The sequence below is a fragment of the Mustela erminea genome, chromosome 5 (genome assembly GCF_009829155.1).
Source record: "Mustela erminea isolate mMusErm1 chromosome 5, mMusErm1.Pri, whole genome shotgun sequence".
NCBI classification, from domain to species: domain Eukaryota; kingdom Metazoa; phylum Chordata; class Mammalia; order Carnivora; family Mustelidae; genus Mustela; species Mustela erminea.
The window spans coordinates 132,078,922-132,102,630 of record NC_045618.1 but is presented as its reverse complement, the minus strand read 5'-3'; the positions used below and the strand labels follow the sequence as shown (position 1 = coordinate 132,102,630).

Here is a 23,709-nt window from a genome sequence, read left to right as displayed (position 1 = left end):
GAATATGTACAGTTTATACTCTCCTAACCCCCCAAAAGACTGGAAACAACCGAAATATCTGTTGAAGGAAAATGAATACATAAATTGTGGTATGGTCACATGATGGAAAATTATGCAGCAGTGCTAGTGAGAGGACCACAGATAGATGTAACAACACGGATGAATTTTAGGAATGTCATATCAAGTGAAAAAAGCAAGTTATAGAAATTACATTATAACGTCATTTGCAAAAAATGCCCTAAAACCAAGCAGAACAAAACACTAATTTTAGGGATTATAAATATATAATACATTTTTTTATAAAACAAAGCAAAATCAATCAAAATTCAGTGGTTATCCTTGGGTATTCAAGAAGACAAGGAAATGGGTTGGACAAACACACACATCAATGAGATGGTTTTGGAAGTATTTCAAGGGTTTTTTTGCATATATATATATTTTTACATTTTGGTAAAATACAAAGAACATAAAATTTACTATTTTAACCCAAAGTGTGCAGTTCAGTGGCATTAACATACGTCCATCATTCCCCATCCATCTCTAGAATTGTTTTTATCTTGTAAAACCAAAATTCTGTACCCATTAAATAACTTATGCCTCCCTCCAGCCCCTGAAAACCACCATTCTACTTTTCATGTCTATGTATTTGAGAATCTTGGTTTTTAAGTTGGGATGGGTTCATGTATGTTCATTTTGTTGTTATGTTTCATAACTTTTATATATACATATATAAAAAATATACACACAAACATGCATTCTTTTGTATGTTTAAAATAGTACATACCTTATTTTGTAATGGCTTGATGCCTGGAAAAGTAAAGAATATCCAAAATTGGCCAGAACACGGTAAGTGCTAGCAAGCATGTAAATTGGTATGATTTTTAGGACAATTTAAACTTAATACAAACAAAATTGACAAATATTATTATAAGTTTTGGCAAGTATGGTGTTTTCAATTTTGGTTTCCAATTATTCATTGCTAGTATACAGAAATAAGATTGATTTTTGCATGTTGACCTTATATCCTTGCTATATTCACTTATTAGTTCTAGGAGGTTTTTTGTCATTGTTGTTCATTCTTCAGAATTTTTTGTGTGGACAATGTCTTCTGTGAATAGGGAGTTTTCTTTTTTTTTCTAGTCTGTATGTTGTTAAAATTTTTTTTCTTATCTTACTGCATTGGCTAGGACTTTGAGTATAATGTTAAATGGGAGTGGTGAGAGTAGATAGACATCCTTGTCTTATTCCTGTTCTTAGAAGGCAGTCTTTCACCATAAAGTATGATGTTAAGTGCAGGCTCTTGTAGATGCTGTTTACTAAGTTAAAGAAGTTCCTTTCTGTTGCTGTTTACTAAGTTAAAGAAGTTCCTTTCTGTTGCTGTTTACTACGTTAAAGAAGTTCCTTTCTGTTGCTAGTTTTCTGAGAGTTTTGCTTTTTTTTTTAAATTCAATGGCTGTTGAATTTTGTCAAATGCTTCTTGCATCAATAGATATGATCATGTGGTTTCATTTTTTATATTATTACTACCGCTTGTTAAATTGATTAATTTTCAAATATTAAAAGAGCTTTGCATTCCAGGTTTGAACTCTATTTGGTAATGATGTCTTAATCTTTTTTATATTTTGCTTGATTTGTTAATTTATTACAGATTTTGCATCTGTGTTTGTGAGGGATACTAGTCTGTAGTTTTCTTATACTAGCTTTATCTCTGATTTTGGTATTGATGTATCTTTTTGGTGGTCAATTTGTCAATTGTAACAAATGTCTTAAAAATGTGTGTGTCCTGGGGTGCCTGGGTGGCTCAGTGGGTTAAGCCTCTGCCTTCAGCTCAGGTCATGATCTCGGAGTTCTGGGATCCAGCCCCACATTGGGTTCTCTGCTCAGCGGGGAGACTGCTCTCCCCTCTCTCTCTCTGCCTGCCTCTCTGCCCACTTGTGATCTCTGTCTGTCAAATAAATAACTAAAATATTAAAAAAAAAATGTATGTGTCCAAAGAGTCTAGGAACTTAAAGAAACAGGGATTCTCCTTATAAACAGACTTTGGATTCAGACAGATAGAGATTTAAATACGAACGCATCCCCTTACCAACTGCTTAAATTTTGTGCCTGTTTTCTAACCTGTAAAATGAGGATAAGACCTACCTCATAAATTGCAATAGATGAGATAATTCACACACAGTGCTCAAGACCTAGTGAACTTTAAGTCAGCAGTAGCTCTTGGTATTATGTTATGCTCCCAGCCTCTGCAGTCTGTCCAAATGGAAGGACATCGTCTTTGCTCCCATGTGAGCTCCCCCTGTGAATCTCCTTACTGGGGAGTATTCGGTCTCCTCATCCCTGATTCCTGTCTTACATTAGGTGTGCGAGGCGTTGGGACTGCAAAGGCAAAAAAGGTACGGTCCCCGCCCTCGGGGAGCCGAAGCTATTAGGAACACAGAGGTGCAAACGAACCAGGTCCATGGAGTATAAGAGCATTATGATGGCGCGTCTGCCCAAGGTGCAGCGGGTCCTGGACCCGCACTCTGAGCGTCTATCAGGAGTGCGGGTGTTCGCTTGGGGACCAGACCCACGTTGGCAACTTGTGCAGCGCAGCCTCGGGTCTTGGGGGGTAGGGAGGGGCCCGAGACTGGCTGTTTCCATAGCAACGAGACTAGCCTCTCTCACGGTCCCCCACCGCTCACCTCTGTTCAGCGTCAGTAGAGCCACGAAAGGCCACTTCCGGTCCTCCAGCCTCGATGACTCGCGGTCACTCTGCGGTAACTAAGTAACTCGAACTCCTAGCTTCTGATTGGCTCGGCAGATGGAGGCGGCGGGACGTGACGCCGAGGGGCGTGGCCTGCGACCCCACCGACTGGCGTTTTCCTTGCGGAGCGGAAAGCGACTTCATTTGCCCCGGAAGTGCAAGGGTTGGGGTCGTACAGGTGTGGATTCCGCCGGCGAGGCGGCTCTTTTCAAGATGCCGGGAGCCGCGGTTAGGGGCTCTGAGTTGTACGAGAGCATCGAGAGCTTCGTGGAGGCCCTGAAGCGGGACGGCGGGAGGCGCAGCTCCGAGGACATGGCTCGGGAGACCCTGGGGCTGCTGCGCCGGATCATCACGGACCACCGGTGGAGCAACGCAGGTAAGGCAGGTCTAGGTCTGTCGCGTTCCTCTACGGCGTATCTGACCCCGGTTCTCAAGCGGAGAGTCGCCCGGGCCTCATCGCGCTGGTGCCCTCTCTCTGTCTCCTTCGGTCTGCAGGGGAGCTGATGGAACTGATCCGCCGAGAAGGCCGGAGGATGACGGCTGCGCAGCCCTCAGAGACCACGGTGGGCAACATGGTGCGGAGGGTGCTCAGGATCATCCGGGAGGAGTATGGCAGGTCAGGATGTGGGCCTTTCTGCACAACCCCTCTCCCTGCTTGAAGCCTTTGGTGGAGCTGAGCAGCTCCTGTTACTTAAATGACTGCGTCTCCGCCCACCTCCTTGTTTGGCTCTTGTTGCCTCCCTAGACTCCATGGACGCAGCGATGAGAGCGATCAGCAGGAGTCCTTGCACAAACTCTTGACATCCGAAGGCCTGAGCGAGGATTTCAGCTCCCCTTATGCCCAACTCCAGTCCAACATCATTGAGGCAATTAATGAGCTTCTTGTGGAACTCGGTAAGAGTCCTGATCCCTGATGGACAGGACAGGTTACAGGCAGATGAGGGAAGAGAAGACCCGGGAAGTTGTTAATCGCAGAGAGAGGAGATAACCAGTCTGTGGTTCTCCGAGCTTTGTCTTCCATACCGATTAAGAGAAAGGGTTGGAACAGGTGGCAGGGCTAAAATAGCCCTCTCTGCCTTTCCTTACAGACCAGCCCTTTGTAGACTGCAGGTCCACTGCTGCTGGGACTGTTAGGACAGAGCTTTATTTGCATTTTAAAGATGAACTCCCTAAAACCACAGATGACAGACTCTTCTTCCCTGAATTACCTCCTGAATTTTTATATGCACAGATGCACCACTGCCATTCCCATTGTCATTATGACCCAGGAGACCTGCGTAGATTCATTGCAGTCAGAGTTCCCCAAGGGAGGAAGAAGCTGGGTCTGTGTGTCTGGCCCTGCTACTTCCAAATTCCTCCCCTGTTCTTCTTCTGTGGCTTCCTTTTCAGGTGGGCATGTTGTGGCTACCTTTTAGAGGAGTTCTTTTAGTTCTTTTTACAGTTTCCCAAATTGGACCACTTTTTACCTGAATTTATTGTGTTCAAAATGGATTTTAAGGAGCTGGTGTCATTGGGGAAGGGTTGACTGAGAACTCGGGAAGTAGAAGGTCGCAGAGGAGCGGGACTTTTGAGAAAAGGTGACCTTCACATGAAGTCCCTTCACTCTGTGATACCATGTCTGCTACATGGGCCGTCTGTGAGAAGGGCACCTGTCTCTTTCCATGTTTTATCACGTTTGTCTTGTGTTGTGGCACGGCAGTTTCACATTTCCCTTGCCAAACCGACTGTTCTTGCAGAAGGGACTACAGAGAATATTGCCGCCCAGGCTCTGGAGCACATCCACTCCAATGAGGTGATCATGACCATTGGCTTCTCCCGGACAGTAGAAGCCTTCCTCAAAGAGGCTGCCCGGAAGAGGAAATTCCATGTCATTGTGGCAGAATGTGCTCCTTTCTGTCAGGTAGGGGGACTGCTGCAGCTGCTAAGAAAAATGAAAAAGGAGGAGGAACTAAAGAAGTGATAGATGGGCTTCCATGCCACCTTTGAATTGATAAGTAAGACATTGAGAAGACAAAGGAAAGCATGAAGGGAATTTTCAAGTTGCTCATCCTTGTCAACATTCTTAAACATTGGCTTAGGAAGGTTAGGGGAAATGCTGGGTCAAAGAAAAGAAACGCATTGGTTTCTCTTAGGAATCAAAAGAGTAAATTATCTTGGAGATGACTGATGCTTGGGCTGACCTCACTCAGTCTCTACATAAATAATAGGTCTCTAGAAAGGAAATATGTAAGGATGCAGGAGGTCGTAAAATAATGAGCCAGGAGCTATCCTGTCAGTGCTCCCTAATTACCCAAGCAAGCGGTATTTCCAGTTTTGTGGCTGCCCTAGTGCTCCTGTGGAAAATTCAACATTTATTGGCTTCTCCTGGGCTTCTCTGCAGCATGCCAGAGAATACCTACCATGAGGAGAAAAAGAAATGAACTGTTGGCAGTTATGTGTTGGCTGTGCCCAGTATTTGGAATTCTCCAGATCCAGTTCCACTGGAGGTGCCTTCCACTCTCTCTCACCTTCTCTGGAACATCAGGCCTTTCTCTCCTGTTGCAGGGTCATGAAATGGCAGTCAATTTGTCCAAAGCAGGTATCGAGACAACTGTCATGACTGATGCTGCAATTTTTGCTGTTATGTCAAGAGTCAACAAGGTGGGTGTATTTGGAGTTATGTTGAATTCATGAAGATTATACTTCCAAAATACTGATTTTTTTTTTCTCCTTCCTATAATATCCATGAGAAGAGAAGAAAGCTTCTAGTGCCTTTTGAAAGTACATACTTGGGCCTTTTTAATATATTAACTGGATTTCTTTTCCCTTTACCTGTATCATTGTCCCTCACTTAGAATAGCTTCTTTTTGTTTTTGTTTTAAAGGCTTTATTTTTGGGGCACCTGGGTGGCTCATTCACGGCCTGCCTTGGGCTCAGGTCATGATTCCAGGGTCCTGGGATTGAGCCCCACATCGGGCTCCCTGCTCCGCAGGAAGCCTGCTTCTCTTTCTCGTACTTCCCCGGCTTGTGTTCCCTCTCTCTTGGTCTGTCTCTCCCTCCCTCCCTCTCTCTCTCTTTGTCAAATAAATAAATAAATAAATACATAAAATCTCTTTAAATAAATAAATAAATAAATAAATAAATAAATAAAATTTTATTTTTTAAAGCAATCTCTACACCCAACATGGGGCTCGGACTCACTGAGATCAAGAGTTATATGCTCTACTGACTGAGCCAGCCAGCTGCCCCAAAAAGTTTCGTTTTCGTGAAAGCATTGAAGAGAATGAAATAGGTCTAAGCTAAGTGTGGCAGCTGCTAGGCATTGGGTAGAGGGTTCCTGCCTTCTGCTCAGAGAGCTTGACAGTAGTGGATTATGACTAGTAAGGCTCTTAGCTTCTCAGGAGTTGTGGCATATAGATTCCAGAAAAGGCAGGGCTAAGAGCGAGCGATAGTGCAGCTACCTATCACATACAATATTCATTCTTTCTTTGGGAAGCCACTCTTTTTTGTTTGTTTAAAGATTTTATTTATTTATTTGACAGATCACAAGCAGGCAGAGAGGCAGGCCGGGTGGGGGGTGTGGAGCAGGCTCCCTGCTGAACTGAGAACCAGATGCAGGGCTTGATCCCAGGACCCTGGGGTTATAACCTGAGCCAAAGGCAGAGGCTTACTGCACTGAACCACCCAGGTGCCCTGGAAAGCCACTCTTGAGCTAGAACATGTGGTCCTTACCCTAGAATCCCTTTTCCTTGACTAGTGTGTGACCCTCACGATGTCAAAAGACTGAGGCCTGGGCATTTAGCCTCTGGTGCCCAATGGTCCAGTTAAGGGTCTATCCCTAAGATGACTCACATTTTGCTTCCTGTTCCAAAGGTGATCATTGGCACAAAGACAATCCTGGCCAACGGTGCCCTGAGAGCTGTGACAGGAACTCACACTCTAGCACTGGCAGCAAAACACCATTCCACCCCACTCATCGTGTGTGCTCCCATGTTCAAGCTTTCTCCACAGGTATGTTTGTCTGTCCGTAGCCAACAGAGAAGGCGCCAAAGGGTAGGCTTGAACTCTGGGCCTTCAACCTACTCACTCTGGGGCTTCTCTTTAGCTGCCTTTACTCAATGGATTAGACCCCTTAGAGGCTGGAAAAAGCCACAGAAGTCTTGAACGAGGAAAAAATACTGAGAGTTATAACTTGTCAACTTTGAGAAATCAAAATTTTAAGGTCAGGATGGGACGTTGTTAGGGAAGGCCCTTTGTTGACATTGCCACCATCACCGATCACGCTGATCATTTCTGAAAATGCCAAACAAGTTGAAACTCAGAACACGGAATCGGTTTTGTCATCGTTGGAGGGACTGTCCTCTGTAGCCTGAATATAAGCAGTATTACCAAGAGAAGAGCCATTTCATTAGTGATAGAAGCTGTTTGCTCTGAAATACTAATATATTTGCAGGTCTCTTTTTTAAATTGAGGTGAAATTCACATACAATTAACCATTTTTAAATGTACAGCTCAGGGATATTTACTACATTCACAGCACTGTGCAACTACCACTGTCTGGTTTAAAACGTCCTCATCTCAGCAAAACACCCCATACCCATTACGTACATCATTTCAGAAAAACACCCCGTACCCAGTGATTCCTATTCTGCTTTCTGTCTCTGGCTTTGCCTGTTTGGGATATTTCATATAAAAGAAGTCATAGAACATGTGCCTTTTGTTTCTGACTTCTTTCCCTTAGCATGATGTTTTCAAGGTTCCTAGCTATAGCACAGCACTTTCTGTGGCTGAGTAATACTCTGTTGGGGGACATAACGCAATTTATTTATCTGTTCACCTGTTGGTGGGCAGTTGGGTTGTTCAACCTTTTGGCTTTTGTAAATAATGCTGCTGTAAGCATTGGTGTACAAGTCTCTGTGTGAACATACCTTTTTTTATTTCCCTTGGGTATATACTTAAAAGTGGAATTTGCTAGATCGATCTCGCTCCTTTTTTTTTTTTAAATTTTTTTCTTGTCTAGTTCCCTAATGAAGAAGATTCCTTTCATAAGTTTGTGGCTCCTGAAGAAGTCCTGCCTTTCACAGAAGGTACAGAAGGGTGTGTTTGTGTGTTTGTGTGTGTGTGTGTGTGTGTGTGTGTGTGTACACGCACACACGTGTGCACATGTATAAGTTTTGGTCTTTTGCTTTTGTTAGTCAGGGGATTAAATGCTGCCAGGTTGTGCTTTTTATCATAATTCTTGTGGGGACTTCTCTTTAGCATCTTTGAGTGCAGGGGGGACCTCATCTAGTCCGTGTTCATTTTGTTCTGACACTCCTGTATTTGACTGTTGGGGCCGTGGTGGTTGGATCATCCAGCATCGATGCGGTGTGGCTTTGCACATTGCTTGACACACGTGCAGCAACCCTGTGGGAAAATGTACTCATTCTCATTTGCTGTAGGGACTCATTTTGGTGGCATGGCTCCCAAAGGAAGCGTGGTCTAAAAGGCTCCTACTCTAAAACTTACCTATAACCTGGGTGCCTTTATGCATTGGGGTCCCTTTGACTTCTGAAGGCAGCAGCTGTGCTCCATGAGCCTGCCACCTCCTCGACATGAAATGGCCTTAAGCGCCCTTAAACCATACCTGGGGTGCTAATTCTTAGAAGTGGAACAACTTCATCCATTTATTTACAGCTTTTCAAGGATTACTTGTATCTTTTGAGTACCCACTATGTATCCAGCACTAATTTAGGTACTAAGGATATAACAAAGAACAACACAGATCGGCCCTGCTCCCACAGAGCTCACATTCAGTTGCAGCAGACAGACAAGAATATGTCGGGTCATGGGCTATTTTGGGAAGAAAACAAATAGGCTGATGTGACGGGAAGTGGTAGGAGACTACCTTAGTGGGGGAGGGGTCTAAATGAGAGGCCCTTTCAGCTGGGTCTGGAATGAATGGAGCCCACCATGTAAAGATCAAGAAGAGTCTCCCAGGTGTTGATGCAAAAGTCCTGAGCTGGGTCCAGGCTTAGCCAGTTGGAACAAGATGTTCATGTAGCTGGAGAGCAATGAGCACGAGGGAGAGTGGAATGAATTCTGATTAGTGTAGTTGCAATGGGGGAGGGGCCAGATCTTGAAGGCTACTCTCCCAAGATGGAATTTTATTCTAAGGGCTGTGGAAAGGCGTTGGAGAGTTTGAAGCAGGAGTGTCATGGTGTGAAGCCATCTCTTCTGGTGTGTACTTTGCAGAGTTTCCTTTTCTTGGGGTAGCACATATGCGTGTGCTGTTGAGCCTAGAATCTGTGTGCTCATTCATGAGAGCAGGATCCTTGATTTTATCTTTAGCATATGTGATTGCCTTTCAGGGGACATTCTGGAGAAGGTCAGCGTTCACTGCCCTGTGTTTGACTACGTTCCCCCAGAGCTCATTACCCTCTTTATCTCCAACATTGGTGGGAATGCACCTTCCTACATCTATCGCCTGATGAGTGAACTCTACCATCCTGATGATCATGTTCTATGACCACCACCCATCCTAAGCAGAAGCTGCTGAGCCAAATACAGAATGGAGAGGGACTTCAGTGTGACTGCTGAAAACATCGTCCTTGTATTGGGGAGTGACCTGGAGTCAATCTGAAAAAACTTAATACTATTTCTTGCCCTTTTAGTCATCCCAGAACAGGATGCACATTCAAGACTATCTCTTGCCTTTCTGATCTTAACAGGAGCAGCAGGGCTTGACCTATAAATTTTGGAATCTCTTGGGGCTTCTGGCGGGCTCATTTGGTAGAGCATGTGACTCTTGATCTTGGGATTGTGAGTTTGAGCCCCACGTTGGGCATAGAGTTTACTTAAAATTTTTTTTGGTGGGGGAACCTCTTAACCTCCTAGTGACCTGGTGAGTCTAGAATTTAAGTTTCAGGAACTTAAACTTTCTGGTTCGGTGGGGTGTTAAACGTAACACTGAAGACCTTGGTGGGATACAGGTTTTTGCTCAGAAATGGCTACCACACCTTTTCCTGGGCTGTGCCAATAAAAGCTTCTTGAAGATTCCTGAGTTAGTTTATTTATTGTTCTGCTCTGATTGAACAGCCTGAAGCAGGAGCGGCAGAGCCCTTTTTGTGCTTTCAGAGGGCTGTAGTTAGAGGGAACTGGCTAAAACAGAACGCAAAAGTATTTACAGTTTCCTTCCTAATTCACTGGGAGTGGTCCCAAACAACTTGTTAGTAATGTAAGACAGTGGTTCCAAAACCTTTTTGATCATCAGAATCATCTGGGAGCTTAAAAAAAATGTACCATCTTGGGTTCTAACCCAGACCCATTTTATCTGATATTTGGAATGGCACCTGGGAATCTGCTTAAAGCAAGTGAGACATACTGTGGAACATTATGTATACATTGCAGTAGAGATTTCAAAAGGGTGGCTTAAAGACGATTTGTCTTGTTCATTCTGTATTTAATTTGAATTAGTTACCAATATTTAAAAATGCAAAAAAAAAAAAAAAGAAGAAGAAGAAAAATGTGGAGGTTGCACATTAAACAAATTCAGATTTCTTGCTTCCCTTGAAAACAAGCTTTGGCAATTCTGGGCCCAGTTTCCAAAGTGGTAGCAGCTGGCTGTAGCTGGGCTGCTTCTGACTCCATTAAAATGGAAAACCCTTTTCTGCAGTCCCTTCCATTTAACTCATTTACATTACCTGCCTAACCCCTGTAGGCATTTGCTTTGTGAACCTTGTGTTAAAAAGAATGGGACCGGGGTGCCTGGGTGGCTCAGTGGGTTAAAGCCTCTGCGTTGGGCTCAGGTCAGGATCTAAGGTCCTGGGATTGAGCCCCGCATTCGGCTCTCTGCTCAACAGGGAGCCTGCTCCCTTCCCCCCGCCGCCTGCCTCTCTGCAGTAAAGTAAATAAGTAAAATTTTTATTTAAAAAAAAAAAATGGGACAGATTTGTAAGGACGTCCATTTAATACTGTTAATTAAAAATAAGCTAGGAAAAAGTCAAGCTGCAGAGCCGTATGCATAATATGACTTACTTCATTAAAACAAAACTGTGTACATGCAGTAGGATAAAAGTCTGAAAGAAGGGGCTCATGGGTATCTCAGTTGAGCATCCAACTCTTGGTTTAGGTTCAGGTTGCGATCTCTGGGTCCTGGGATTGAGCCCAGCATCAGGCTTCCTGCTCAGCAGGGAGTCTGCTTCTCTCTCTCTGCCCCTCCCCACAGCTTGCTCTCCCTCTCAAATAAGTAAAATCTTTTTTTTTTTAAAAAGGGAAAAAGTCTCCCCAGGTGATCCAGAGGATCTGCCATGTTTGGGAACCACTGGTCCAGAGCAGAGGTCTAAGGCAGACAAGTGTGCTGAGGAACCCCGGGATGCTGGTCACAGGCCAGCTTCCTGTCTCCTGCGGCATCCTTTGTGGGGTGGAGGGAGGGAACACCCCAAGGGATTTTAACAGGTGATTTGATAACCACACTTTGGTAAAGAATGGCCAGAGGTAGGCTATGAGGGAAAGGTCTCTACTGATGGACCTTAACTTGAGGTATATCTTTGCCTGAAGGCCTCTGTCTTCCCTGAAAGAGGGTAAAAGCGAGATGGAAGAGGGTCAGTCTGAAAGACAGATCTAAAGGCTCTATGACTCAGAAGAGCCTGACTCACTCAGGCCTCAGTCTGTCAATTATTTCTTAAAGCATCTAAGACCCCGCGCTTTCTCAGTGAAGTGGCTTGTAGCTACCAATTATGAGCAATTGTCTCCTCTGAAGGCACCAATCCTAACAGCAATTCACTTGGGTACAACTGTGTGGTCTGGAGTAAAAGAAACAGTGAGTCAAGGAACTTAAATCTGTTTCTGGCTCCAAAAATGCTTTATGATACTTGTCCTTTGTGCATCTTAGTCTCTGGATCTAAAATTAGCACCCACATTCTTCCCAGGCATAAGTGAGATGGATGAAGGTTACAAGGGTAGAGACTGTCTCGTTTTGGTCAACTCTTAAAGTTCCTGGGACAGAAGAATACACCAATGTGTATTCTTTAAGCTCTTTAGGACCTCAATTAAGCAAATCCCACAAAGCTATTTATAGGCCTCATTTTTCTATTTCCTTCTGTCCCTTTTCCTGTTTGAGGAAGAGTAAATATTGGAACCCGAGAGCCTGATCTGAACAGGGAGAGACAGGGGTTCTGTGTTAACTTCCTACCTATAGGCCTTTGTGTCTGCCTCCGGCCCCTGCTTTTGCAGGCAGAACCCGGAAACTAAGGTCAAAAACTTGTAGCTTTAGCTTGAAGAGAATTAATAGAAAGAGGACTCCATGGATGTAAAAGTCCTCCTGAATACGCTAAATAAACCAAGTTAGAGAGTTACTCAATACAGTTTGTAAAGACACTTTTCCCACGGTTTATATCTTCCAGTTTGGGCGGAGGGCAGGAAAGGCACAATTCTTGGAACTCAAATAAGGAACAGAAATTCCTAATTTAGTCTCAGAAGAGAAGTCTTTGAAAAATACTCCACCAAGGAAAACTTCAGCGTAAAATGATACCTCAAAGAAATACATGCTAGTACCCGTAGGATCATACGTTTCACAGATGTGCTTTGAAACCATTTCTCAAAGCAATCCGTCGTATCAGTCTTCGGGGTAATGAAGGCTGCCAGTCCTGCGGTTCCGTCATCGAGCTACGTGACTCTAACACCAAATATGTAGAACTCAGCACATCAGAACCGTTTTGACATAAAGATAGTACCAGATAGTGACGTAATTACTATAAAGGCCCCATACTACCCACCTGTGCTCGCAAAACTCCTTCTGCAGGCACGCACCTCTTTTGGACACAAAGGAGCTATTCTGAAATGTGGTTTGGAAGTGTTTTATATCTGGCCTACTTTGCTTTGAATTATTCTTTCACTCACCAAACAGCTGTTCCAGGTTATTGTGCAATGGCTAAGCAATTATTAATAAAGAGCTTATAGTCTAAGCTTTAGTCTTCTGCACGACACTCACACAACGGACCGCCGCCTTTGAGCCTAACCACACAACTGTGATTGCCTGATGTTTATATTAAATACTGAGCTGAAGAGAAGGAGCCTTTCAGGAGTGTTTTTTCAGGCCTGTTACATTTAGAATAAAGACCTATCTTGAGAAGGGGGAAGCTACTTGAAAACTTGACAAGATTCCTAAAATTCATAAATTATATATAAAATTCTGTGGTTTACTATAAAAGAGGCACGACAAAGTACCATGAATAGAGGCGACACTAACAGCAGTAGCGAACTCCGACTCGGACCATCTTTTTTTTTTTCTTTTGGGGGTGGGGAGGTGGATAGGCGACCACCACTGCATACTCCCTGCTTTTGCAGTAAATAAGATTAAGTTGTTTAGTCGGGCAAGTTGTAAGAGTAAAGTTGGACCAAATCTAGCTTCTTCACACTGCTGCTGGAGTCACGCTAGTTTGCAGGCTCCACAGACGCTCAAATCCCCTGGACCGGGATCAGGTTTATCTAGACTTTCGGTTCCCCAAACTTCCTTCTCTTGAGTCCACCTTGCTGCTGTCTTCCTGTCGATATGAGAAAGGGAGAAAGGGCATGATAGCTAACGGCAAACATAGTGAGTGGTCAGTTCGCTAACCTGCTTGTGTAAAGGTTTCCTGGAATGGGCTGGCACTTCAGGTCGAGGACTGGAAGAGTCCGGCTCTTTGTGCCAGAAACTGCTCTTCCCGCTTCATTTGGATATGCCGACGGATATGCCACGGCGGGCTCCCTCTTGAGGCTTCAGCCCAGCACGGTTGTCAGTGCTCTCTAGGAACTGATGGGCTGCATCTGTTCTCACCATGCATGGTTTCCTCAGCCCCCTACACATCTCTAGAACTCGGTCTTGGGCCCCCCTCCTGCTCTGCCCCTGTTTCAGCTGCCTTGTTTTTTTGTTTTTTCTTTTTTTTCACTGTTAGGTTCAGATCCCATCTGTTCATATGTGATTGCTAGAACATCCCCATTCTCAATTGCTCATGGAATTCTGGATCCCCAGTTAGGTTCTGGATCTTTCCCTAGCCTTCTCTCCAGGCTCTCCCCTCCCTTCTAGCCTACACTCTAAGTTTTGCCATAAGCTTTTCCTATACTACCTCTTTCTACCTTAATTTCTGACAGAACCATTATCTCCTCTTATCCCAGTAAAAGTGACATAGCTGGAACTCAGTGACCCCTAAGCCTGGAGGAAGTTACCGTGTTCAATCATCAGTTTCCTTGTCCTCTCTCTGACTAAGCTTTCTGCAGGCATGTACCCTTATTGCTCAATATAACTGTGATGAATGTTCCCAAAAAAGGAACCCTGGAGGGTGACTTCATTGCACATGGCATCTGTCAAGTTTTACTCTGAAGTTAATGAAGTCTCCACCAGCCAGACTCTAATAAAGTTGAAATTGACAAACTGGTTATGTCCCTCACAAATTAGAAATAAATGGGCAGCATGGGTTAACAATGGGAAAGAGTGTGCCATGTGAAGCCACATAGATCTGGGTCTGAATTCTGACTCTCTTAAAAGAGGAAACTTCTCTGAGGCTTAGCAGTCTCACTGTAAGAGAGACACTAGCTTGCTAACAGAACTGTTATAAAGACTAGAAATAATGTACACAAAGTTGGATATATAGTAGGCCTTAATAAATGGTAACATTTATTTTTGTTAGTGGAGCCAGAAAACTTGTTTACCATTCTCAGCTTTACTACTTACTACCTGTGTGATCTTAAATAAATCACTTAATGTATTTCAGCTTTCATAAAGTGAGAAGCATAACACCATCTCATCTCATGGGTTGCCAAGAAACTCAAATAACGTCTGCAAAAATTATTTTATAAATCTTAAAGCACCATGAAGGTGATAATGATTACTATCATGTGTTAGAAAATTAAATATATCTATGCTCTATGCAGGTAAGTTAAAAACAGAACAGGGGCACCTGGGTGGCTCAGTCATTAAGCATCTGCCTTCAGCTCAGGTCACGATCCCAGGGTTCTGGGACTGAGACCTGCATCGGGCTCCATGCTTGGCAGGAAGCCTGCTTCTCCCTCTCCCACTCCCCCTGCTAGTGTTCCCTCTCTCAGTATATCTCTCCGTCAAATAAATAAATAAAAATTAAAAGAAAAAGAAAGAACAAAATCCTAAAAGGCAACAAAAGTAATGTGAGATATTTTTGGCTAACAGATTGGTTTTATGCTGATGTATGCAACTGAGTTTATAAATTATTAAAATAGGGTAATTATCTCTTCCATTACTTGAGTAGGCTAGCCAGGAAGACTAGTTACATAATTTATGGATAACTTTTTCTAATCCTCTGCTATTCTGAAAAAATAAAAACAAAAACATGTGGTTTGGGATTATAGCAAAACATTTTGAAACTGTACACCATCATCCTAATATAAGGGGTATCATAATACTTACTTTAATACCACACATTGGTCTAACCTAAAAAAGTTTTTAAACTCCCAGGACAGCTGGCCTCTGTATAGCTCTGGAGAGTGGAGGCTGAGGTCCCAAGGCCACAGCACCCCACTGGGCCTGGAGGCAGAGTCCCTGAGAGCCTTGCAAATCCCCTGAAAACACCCTCCTTTCTAAGGTCATGCCTCCCAGTCTATGAAACCGTTTATATGTATTTAGAAGAATAAAGACCATTTTTAGACAGTGGTGCCTATTCTTCAGGGTTCCGATTACGTAATTCTACAAGGATCCCCTTGAAAACCAGTGAAGGCTTTTCCTGAACCTTCTCTGAGACACACACTAATGAATGCAATACTTCATTGCTCCTGTAAGATTCACTGCAGGGCTACTGGTGAACAAACTTTTCTTCCATGAGCACAAATTTGTTTCCTGTATTAAAAAAGAGAAAAATCATTCCACTGATACAAAGGCCAATTTAAGCAAGCTGCAAAATACAAAAGTGGAAATTCTCACTGCAACGTCTTTCTCATTGTACAGTATCCCAGTCGCAATAAACACTGCCAGCTGGTTTTGTGCTTTTCTTTTTGTCCTTCTATAAAGCTTTAGTCTACTGAATCTTATTAACCAGAAATCAAACCTTTTAAAAAGGTAGAGGAAATACAGCTTAAGGGTGGCATAACAAGCATTTGTGCAAAGATCAGTTCTGGTCCCAAGTGAAATTATGAGGTCATTAGATAGGCATACTGTAATAAAACTGAGATAGGACTTGAAAGGGACCAAAAGAACCACTGTCTCCTGAAAAAATGCAGAGAACATCCCTGGTTAGGTTGAAAGAATGAATGCTGCATTTTGATATGGAAATTGCTTTCACATAAAGAGAGATATTTTTAAAATGCCCACAAAAAAAAACAAGTTCATAGTACTCTCACCATTTTACCAATTGGGATATGGACAGTATCAGACTCTGAATGAGATTTTAAAGAGGCAATAAGACAAAAAACCAGGACGGGACTTCAGATTTTCTCTACTCTATCCTTGTCCTTGTTTCTCTCTACTAATAGTTTTTAATCCCTAAAATAATCTAACTATAGGCCTGATGGAAGACTGCAGGGGATGTTTTTATTGAGTGTAGAGAAGCTCTTTAAGTCTGAGATGTAGAATGTAAAGCCAGCAGCAGCAGGAAGTGAAGAAGATTGGGAGGCAGGGGGGGACCAATGGAGCGTGGCTATGGGCTGTGTAGGAAGGCAGACTGGATCCTGGGGAGTTCAACATCAGGCAAATCACATCAATGCCAACTGTGAGGCTGGAAAAAATTGCAAAACAGAACCAAGCCACTTCCACAACCCTCCCAAAAAAAACCCCACAAATGAACCAATTAATCATTAAATTTTATCTTTAAATAAGTTATAAAAAGTAGATATTATAGGGCAACCTCCTGTGTCCAGGTCTACAGGGACACAGCCTTTAGCTTTAGCTGGAGGGCTCATCTGCTCAAGACTGGGCCATCATGTTGCCTGGGGGCACCGGCCGACTCCGGCCTCTGCTGGTACCTGCAGCTCATGCTCTCTGCTCAGGGGCATAGAGTTAGCGTCCCTTTGGTTCCTTATAGATAAGTAGTTCTGTTCTCACGGTGGCTCACAAGGAGGCATGGATGCCTCCAGGCTTTGCCTTGCATCATCACATCTTTCTGCTTTTCCAAAGCGGTACCAGGCCTGGGCCATTTTGCGAAGTTTAGCAAGATTGGGTTTAATCTGTGGGAAGAAACAGAATAATTCCCATATGTATCACAAAAAGCCAAGGAGCATATAAAAATTTCCTAATCATGGTTATTCCAGTCTGTTTAGATTTCTAATTTCTGGATTCAGAAAAGAGGAGAGATTTCCTTAGGATAAGTGGGACTACAAACTCTAACTAGATTCTCATCTCTTCAGGAATGAGGACAAAACCTTTTTTCATTGTCATGTGAAACAGTAAGTTTAATGGAGTAAAGTCTACTGGATGTATCAGAAAACAAAAGTACCGGAAAACTCCATGTAAGGAAGACTCTCTAGCCCTTACAAGAGAGGCAAGCAAAAGAAGAGATTTTGGAAAGCAGCAACGTGGACATTCCTATTATGCTCTCATGTTCTGTTTCATTTAAGATTATAGTGAGAACAGAAAATGTTCTTTAATTTAAACCACTCTGGGGCTTTATTGCATTACCCACATCATTGTTCCCGGGTTGTTGAGTAATCAAGGCCAAATCATAATGTGAAAATCTCCTAAGCTTGGTTTCCTGCCTAATGATCCCCAAGTCATAACTCTAGAGATCCTCAGAGATGGCTACCATTTCCAGCAAGGGCCCCACTTACAGCACATACCATCAACCAAGTGGCTGTTTATAGACTGTATTTACTAGCAGGGGATTTGCTGTGTTTCTATCAACTTTCTGGAGCCCCACAGCAAACTTCTACATTTTTTCAAACCGAGAGCCAGGAGACAACAGATGTTCAGGCTATGTTAGTCTGAACATGTGTGAAGCTTATACAATACAAAGGCATCATGTGTGTAATCTGACAGTGTAGCCTAGGCTCCGTGTCGAATTTGAAGTAGAAGATGAAATGGTGAGATTGTATATAAATAAACTTTCAATGCATACTTTATAAAATTCTGGTATTTTGGAAAGGATTAAGGTAGATTACATTTGGCTAATAGGAGCTAGACTGGAAAGAGAAGATAAACTTTGCTCCCCGCTCTCCTATCGGTCATCACTGTACCTGTCTTTCCTGTTCCAAGTGCTCTATGTCAGCCAGCGGCAGCATAGAAGGCCTCCCATGAGCACACTGGAATGGCAGCTGGCACCGGGACAGGCCTTCAATAAGGCGACTGCTCTCCTCTGGGCTCAGCCCATCATTAAACTTAATGGCCCCTAAACGAAAGACAGAAACAAGAAGGTTATGGTGTGTATAGTGGGAAACCAATCCTGACCCTGGGCCAGAGCCAAATATCTGGGAAAGTAAAGGTTTCTTAGACTTTTTCATGTGACTTTAAGACTGCCTGAAATTGGCACTTAACTGACCGTGGATGAAACTAAGGCTTCAGGACCAACCTGAAGTCTCAGCTTTTCCCTATGGAATCGCTGCCTTTCTAATCCCTCTAGGAGGCATTCCTTAACTTGTTAGGATTTTACTTTCTAAGTTTTCCTCAAGAGGCAAGGGCAATATTTTTACAGTCTGTGAAACTGAGGTCATCTTTTAGACAATCTATCACCAAGATCTCTGATTATTCCCTACAATGTCCATTTTATTTGCTTTTTTCTATTTCCGTAATCATCTTCCTGGTCTAAACTCTCAAGTGGCCAGAACCTGCCTTTATGTATACAATAATTCTCTACAAGTATACAAACACTTGTAAGTATATACTTTGTAGCAGGACCTCTGCCAGGCAGTGAATGAGACGGTCTCTGCCCTCACAGGCTTATGATCTAATGGGTCTAACAGGTGAGAGACAAACATTAAACAAATAATTATACAATACAATAATTATACAATTATGTAATAGTCATAAATTTTTTGTAGGCCTCTGCTCTTTCTTACCAGCCTAATTTCTTGGTGTCCTTGGTATTCTCTGCTGCTCCTCATATAACTAATCTGTTTCTGCCTTTCAGTCTGTGCACGGGCCATTTCTACCTCTTGTGGTAAACTTTCCCTTCTATCCTAGGAATCCACATCCCTCAGCTCATTCAAAGCTTGACTCAAAATCCATCTCTTCCATGAGTTACTCCTCTACTCATATATGTCAGTCAGAATTATGGTCAAATGTATGTGTTGGTATTTTGGTTTGTAAAAGCAATTTTTTAGTGTTCACTTTTAGTGTATACACTTTCTTGATCCAAACTGTACCCTCCAAGAAGTGAGTAGTAACTGTGCCTTCTACTTCTTTCCTAACGGTCATACCCTGCCAGTGCTTAGCATACAGAAGCACTCACTAGCTGGTGTGCTGAGTCTTACCATGGCAGGCTTGGGATGCCAACACCTTCTGGACGGTTAGTGGCAAAGTCCCCTGGATGGCTCCTGTGGTCTGGAGTAGCTAAAGCATAAACACATTCTTCATTAATGGGAAAGGGAAATGGGACAACAGAGCCTTTGTGTGTAGGGTCTCTGTGTGAAACCCCAAAATAAGAGAAAGGCTTACCTCCACTTGTTCTCGAATAAATTCCTACAAAGCAGAAAGGAAAACAGGCATTACTCTGTTTTAATTGTCTTTTTATATCCTTTTATAGTTTAAAAATACACCCCCTAAACAAGAGAGAGTTCCAGCAGTATAGCACTTAGGTGCAAGTAATTTTTTTGTTGTGAGGCATTTCGAGTCTGAAAATACCAAGACAATTTAATAGAACTCCTACTGACTAGAGAATATATTTAGCTACTGAAACCTCCTCCAGAGATAGCTCATAACTCAGGAGGTTATGTAACTGCTGAGAGCAGCCTTGATGATTCAACGGAGTCTTAAGTATCAGGGAGAATTCTTACTAAAAGGCTGTTCGTATTCATGATCTTAGCCAAAACAAGTGTAATATTACACACAAACGGAATAAATACACCGTGGTCATCAACACAACTGGGCACTGAGTCTGACATGCACTTAGATATATCGTGAACATAAGTAGTCACTTCAATTCCCACAGGCTTTTTTTTTTTTTCTTTTTTTTGACAATTCCCTTCAGGTCAAAAAGCTTATTTTCTGAGGCAATTTGTTCAGAAGTTTCTCCTCACTAGCATACCTCTGTCCCTTGGGTAGCCTTTTCAATAGTTACCCCTGCAGATGTTAATATTTACAAAAGGACTTCAAAGAAATTTAAAGCAGACACTATTTTTCATGCTACCAATCTATTTAACCTCTAGAGATTAAAAAAACTCTTCTGAGATAAGGTGTATTTAATAATTTCTTTGAGAAAACAAAAGATTTTTTCACTCTTAGAACTGGTGATGTATAAATCACCTTCCTAAGAGTACAACATGATAGATCTTAAATCAGACTCAGAAAATGCTCCCCCTCTCCTCATACCCACTCTAGTCCACCATGCTCGTAAATAAGCACAGTTAGCAAGAGCTAGGGGGTAGATACCATGTATTTTTCAAAAGCCATGTACTTCTCCAAACAAATCTACACAGAAAGATGTCTCACAATACCTGACCCACTAACAGAGCTCAATGTAGACAGTGATCAAACCTAAACTCTTCACCATTTTCTCTTGTGCTTGTTCATCTGGGACTTGTGAAATACCATTTTTTAAGCCTGATAAGGGGGAGACAGATCATATTCTCTGTTCATTTCACATTTCAGTAGTTCAATTAATGCTAGATAATTTAAATAATATTTTAAAAAGCTCATTCATCAGGCTAGAGGACAGAACTTGATAGAAAATACTCATGAGGGGGCGCCTGGGTGGCTCAGTGGGTTAAAGCCTCTGCTTTTGGCTCAGATCATGATCTCAAGGTCTTGCGATTGAGCCCGGCATCGGGCTCTCTGCTCAGTGGGGAGACTGCTTCTCCCTCTCTCTCTACCTTCTTCTCTGCCTACTTGTGATCCCTCTCTCTCTGTCAAATAAATAAATAAAACCTTTAAAGAAAAAAAAAAAGAAAGAAAATACTCATGAGCTTTCAACTGGTAAGATCCAAGTAGCTATCTCCTTTTTAAGACACCAAAACTGTTCCAGCTTCTTCCAGAATCAACAAAATCTTTCCTGATCAGTGTGACTTAACACAGTCAAGATTTTCTGAAGCCATAAGTTTTATTTCAATTTGAAGTAAACTCCTTACCAGTAGTCTTTGAAGTCACTTTGGGAAAAGTTTTTATTATAATTTTCTGGTTAAATACTTAGGGATTGAATTACAACAAAAGATTCTAACAGATCCTATCTTTTGGATTTAAGACAGTTAGGAGGAGGAGCCTTGGAGAACAAGGCTGTGTTGGGAGACTGGAGCACTGATGAAAGCAAAGCAAAGGTTGTCTGATCAAAGGGCAATTTTGGAAGGGCTAAACTCATGGTAATCCAAAAGCTGGTGCTATTAACTGCCTCTTCCTTTCAAATGTCTTCTCATCCTTAGCCTACAGACATGCGTAAGTCTCTCCCATCTGAAAACAATCAAAAGTCTTTCCTCAACCCTGTGTTCTGACCTACACTTCAGATCACTCCTAACCTTTAGCTATCACCCTCTCTCTCTTCTCCAGCATGCGGCCAAAGATCTTGAAAGAGCAGTCTACTCAGTTCCACCTCCTCTCCCTCCTAGACCCATAAAAGTCTGGCGTCGGCACCCCCACTCCCAGGAACAGACTCCACCACGGCACCACTGTTGTCATGACTGCAAACCCAACTTTTCAAGCTTTATGGCTATTGTTGACCACTTCCTTCTTGCTTAAAACTTCCACTGGCTTTAGCGAGATTACTTTTTCCTGATTTTCTTCCTCTCAATCTGACCAAATATTTTCAATCATCCTTTCCGGTTTCTTCTTTTCAGCAGTACCTTTCCAGACCTTTGCCAAGACGTATGCCCCTCGAATGCTGGTGTTTCATCAACTCCACCCTTTGCTCTCCTCTTTTTATACTTCTGCTAGACCCTTTTCCAGCTTCTGATATTATCAAAATATATACACTGTTAACTCCCAGATAGGTACATAGAGCCCAGGCTTCTTTCCCAAGCACTAGATCTGTATGTCTGCCTATCCATTAGACACCTCCACTTGAAGGCACATTCAATGCTTCTAAACCCAGGCTCATAATCCAGCTCCCCAGGCAGGTGTACCCCTCCTCCTCTACTTCCTTCTTCTGGCAATGGCACCACCATCCTTCCAGTCATCCAAGCTAGAACCTTCAGAATCCTATCTTATCTTTTCTCCTTTATCCCTTTTATAATTTCTATTGCTCAGGTCCTCTTGATTCTACCTTCCAACTTATGTTTCAAATATATCCCTCCTCTCCATTCCCAATGCTATGACTTAGGCCCTCATCCTCTCCTATTTGAATGAGTGCAATAGTCTTTCAACTGCTCTCCCTGCTTCAAACTTTTCCTGTACAATCTATCACACAATTTATCTGCCAAATCAATCTTCTAATTCTTTTTTTATTTTTAAATATGACTAAGGTAATTTAGATTTCTTAAAAAATGGTGGACTGGGTTCATGTGGATTTGCCTGTGCTCCAAACAGAAAGACTTAGAGATAAATAAGAGTAGAAACCACAAGGAAAAAAGTAGAAACCACAATGAAAACCACAACTGAAAAAGAACAGATAGATTTGAGAAGGAACCTAATCATAATTCTGAAATAAACTCAGTGGATCAGTTAAACATCTGATTAAACAGTAAATGAAGAGAGAATTTAGTTCACTAGATGATAAATGAGGGAATTGCCCAGAATGTATGATAAAGAGGTAAGACAATAGGAAATATGACTGATACGTTAAAAAGGTAAGGTCCAGTAGGCATCTGACAGGATTTCTAGGAGACAAGAGAGAATGGCGGAAGAAGCAGTGCTTGAAGTGATAATAACTGCATATTTTCCACAGGGAAAATATGATGAATCTCAAGAAGGAAATGGAAACAAGGCATATCGTAGTGAAATGGCAGAACACCAAAGGCAAAGAGAAAATCTTAGAAGCCACCAGAGATAAAATCACATTACCTACAAAGTACTGATAACTAGGTAGACAATGGACTCCATTGGCATACAGAATGTCAAAGTAATGGAAAGTTCTCAAAACACTGAGGGATAACAATATGGAATTTTGTTTTTAGCTAGACAATCATGCAAGTGTGAAGGCAAAATAAAGATATTTTCAAAGACAGTTTATCATTTATAGACTCTTAATAAAATAACTTTATAAGATTTTGGTAAAAAGAAAGCTGAACATGGAATGAACAGTCGGATTCAAGGAGTAACAGTGAACAAAGACTGTGGTAAATGTTTTGGTTAATCTAAGTAAATACTGGCTAACCACATGCAGAAAAATGAAACTGGACCATTTCCTTACACCACACACAAAAATAGACTCAAAATGAATGAAAGACCTCAATGTGAGACAGGAATCCATCAAAATCCTTGAGGAGAACACAGGCAGCAACCTCTTCGGCCTCAGTCACAGCAACTTCTTGCCAGACACTTCTCCAAAGGCAAGGGAAACAAAGGCAAAAATGAACTATTGGGACTTCATCAAGATAAAAAGCTTTTGCACAACAAAGGAAACAGACAAAAGCAAAAGACAACCGACAGAATGAGAGAAGATATTCTCAAATGTCTTATCAGATAAAGGGCTAGTATCCAAAATCTATAAGGAACTTATCAAACTCAACACCCAAAGAACAAATATTCAATCAGGGTACTGGAACAGACATTTCCCCAAAGAAGACATACAAATGGTCAAAAGACACATGAAAAAATGCTCAAAATAATTTGGCATCAGGGAAATACAAATCAAAACCATGATAAGATATCACCTCACACCAGTCAGAATGGCTAGAATTAACTCAGGAAACAAAAGATGTTGGCGGGTACACAGAGGAAAGGGAAACCCTCTTACATTGCTGGTGGGAATGCAAGCTCGTGCAGCCACTCT

General features: G+C 42.4%; 2 protein-coding genes across 7 annotated transcripts in view; one reads left to right on the top strand and one right to left on the bottom strand.

The window, feature by feature from the left end:
* Positions 1-2,843: 2,843 nt before the first annotated feature.
* Positions 2,844-23,153, top strand: EIF2B2 (eukaryotic translation initiation factor 2B subunit beta). Of its 2 annotated transcripts, none has more exons than XM_032344906.1 (8): positions 2,844-3,119; positions 3,239-3,359; positions 3,489-3,637; positions 4,480-4,643; positions 5,288-5,383; positions 6,596-6,733; positions 7,743-7,809; positions 22,663-23,153. In XM_032344906.1, the coding sequence occupies exons 1-8, from the start codon at positions 2,957-2,959 to the stop codon at positions 22,671-22,673; spliced, it is 909 nt and encodes a 302-aa protein (XP_032200797.1). In that variant the 5' UTR covers positions 2,844-2,956; the 3' UTR covers positions 22,674-23,153. The 2 variants fall into 2 exon arrangements, with proteins under 2 accessions (XP_032200797.1, XP_032200796.1); XM_032344905.1 differs by lacking the exon at positions 22,663-23,153 and adding an exon at positions 9,073-9,758 and having other exon boundaries at positions 2,845-3,119.
* MLH3 (mutL homolog 3) overlaps positions 16,492-23,709 on the bottom strand; it is a 28,347-nt gene continuing 21,129 nt past the window's right edge. For 4 of the 5 annotated variants that reach the window (XM_032344900.1, XM_032344902.1, XM_032344901.1 and 1 more), the window contains 4 exons: positions 19,290-19,313; positions 19,106-19,184; positions 17,873-18,024; positions 16,492-16,867 (listed from right to left, as the gene is read on the bottom strand). In XM_032344900.1, the coding sequence (XP_032200791.1) occupies positions 16,742-16,867; positions 17,873-18,024; positions 19,106-19,184; positions 19,290-19,313 (381 nt within the window). In that variant the 3' untranslated portion in view covers positions 16,492-16,741. Of the gene's footprint in view, positions 16,868-17,872; positions 18,025-19,105; positions 19,185-19,289; positions 19,314-23,709 lie in introns of those variants that run through there. The other variant, XR_004286149.1, reaches the window with a different exon arrangement.

What these genes read in the sequence shown, in the direction of transcription:
- EIF2B2 (XM_032344905.1), top strand. Translation starts at nt 2,957, where the DNA reads ATGCCGGGAGCCGCGGTTAGGGGCTCTGAGTTGTACGAGAGCATCGAG. An exon ending in CCACCGGTGGAGCAACGCAG is followed by an intron (nt 3,120 to 3,238) that starts GTAAGGCAGGTC and finishes TTCGGTCTGCAG; the next exon opens with GGGAGCTGATGGAACTGATC. An exon ending in AATGTGCTCCTTTCTGTCAG is followed by an intron (nt 4,644 to 5,287) that starts GTAGGGGGACTG and finishes CTCCTGTTGCAG; the next exon opens with GGTCATGAAATGGCAGTCAA.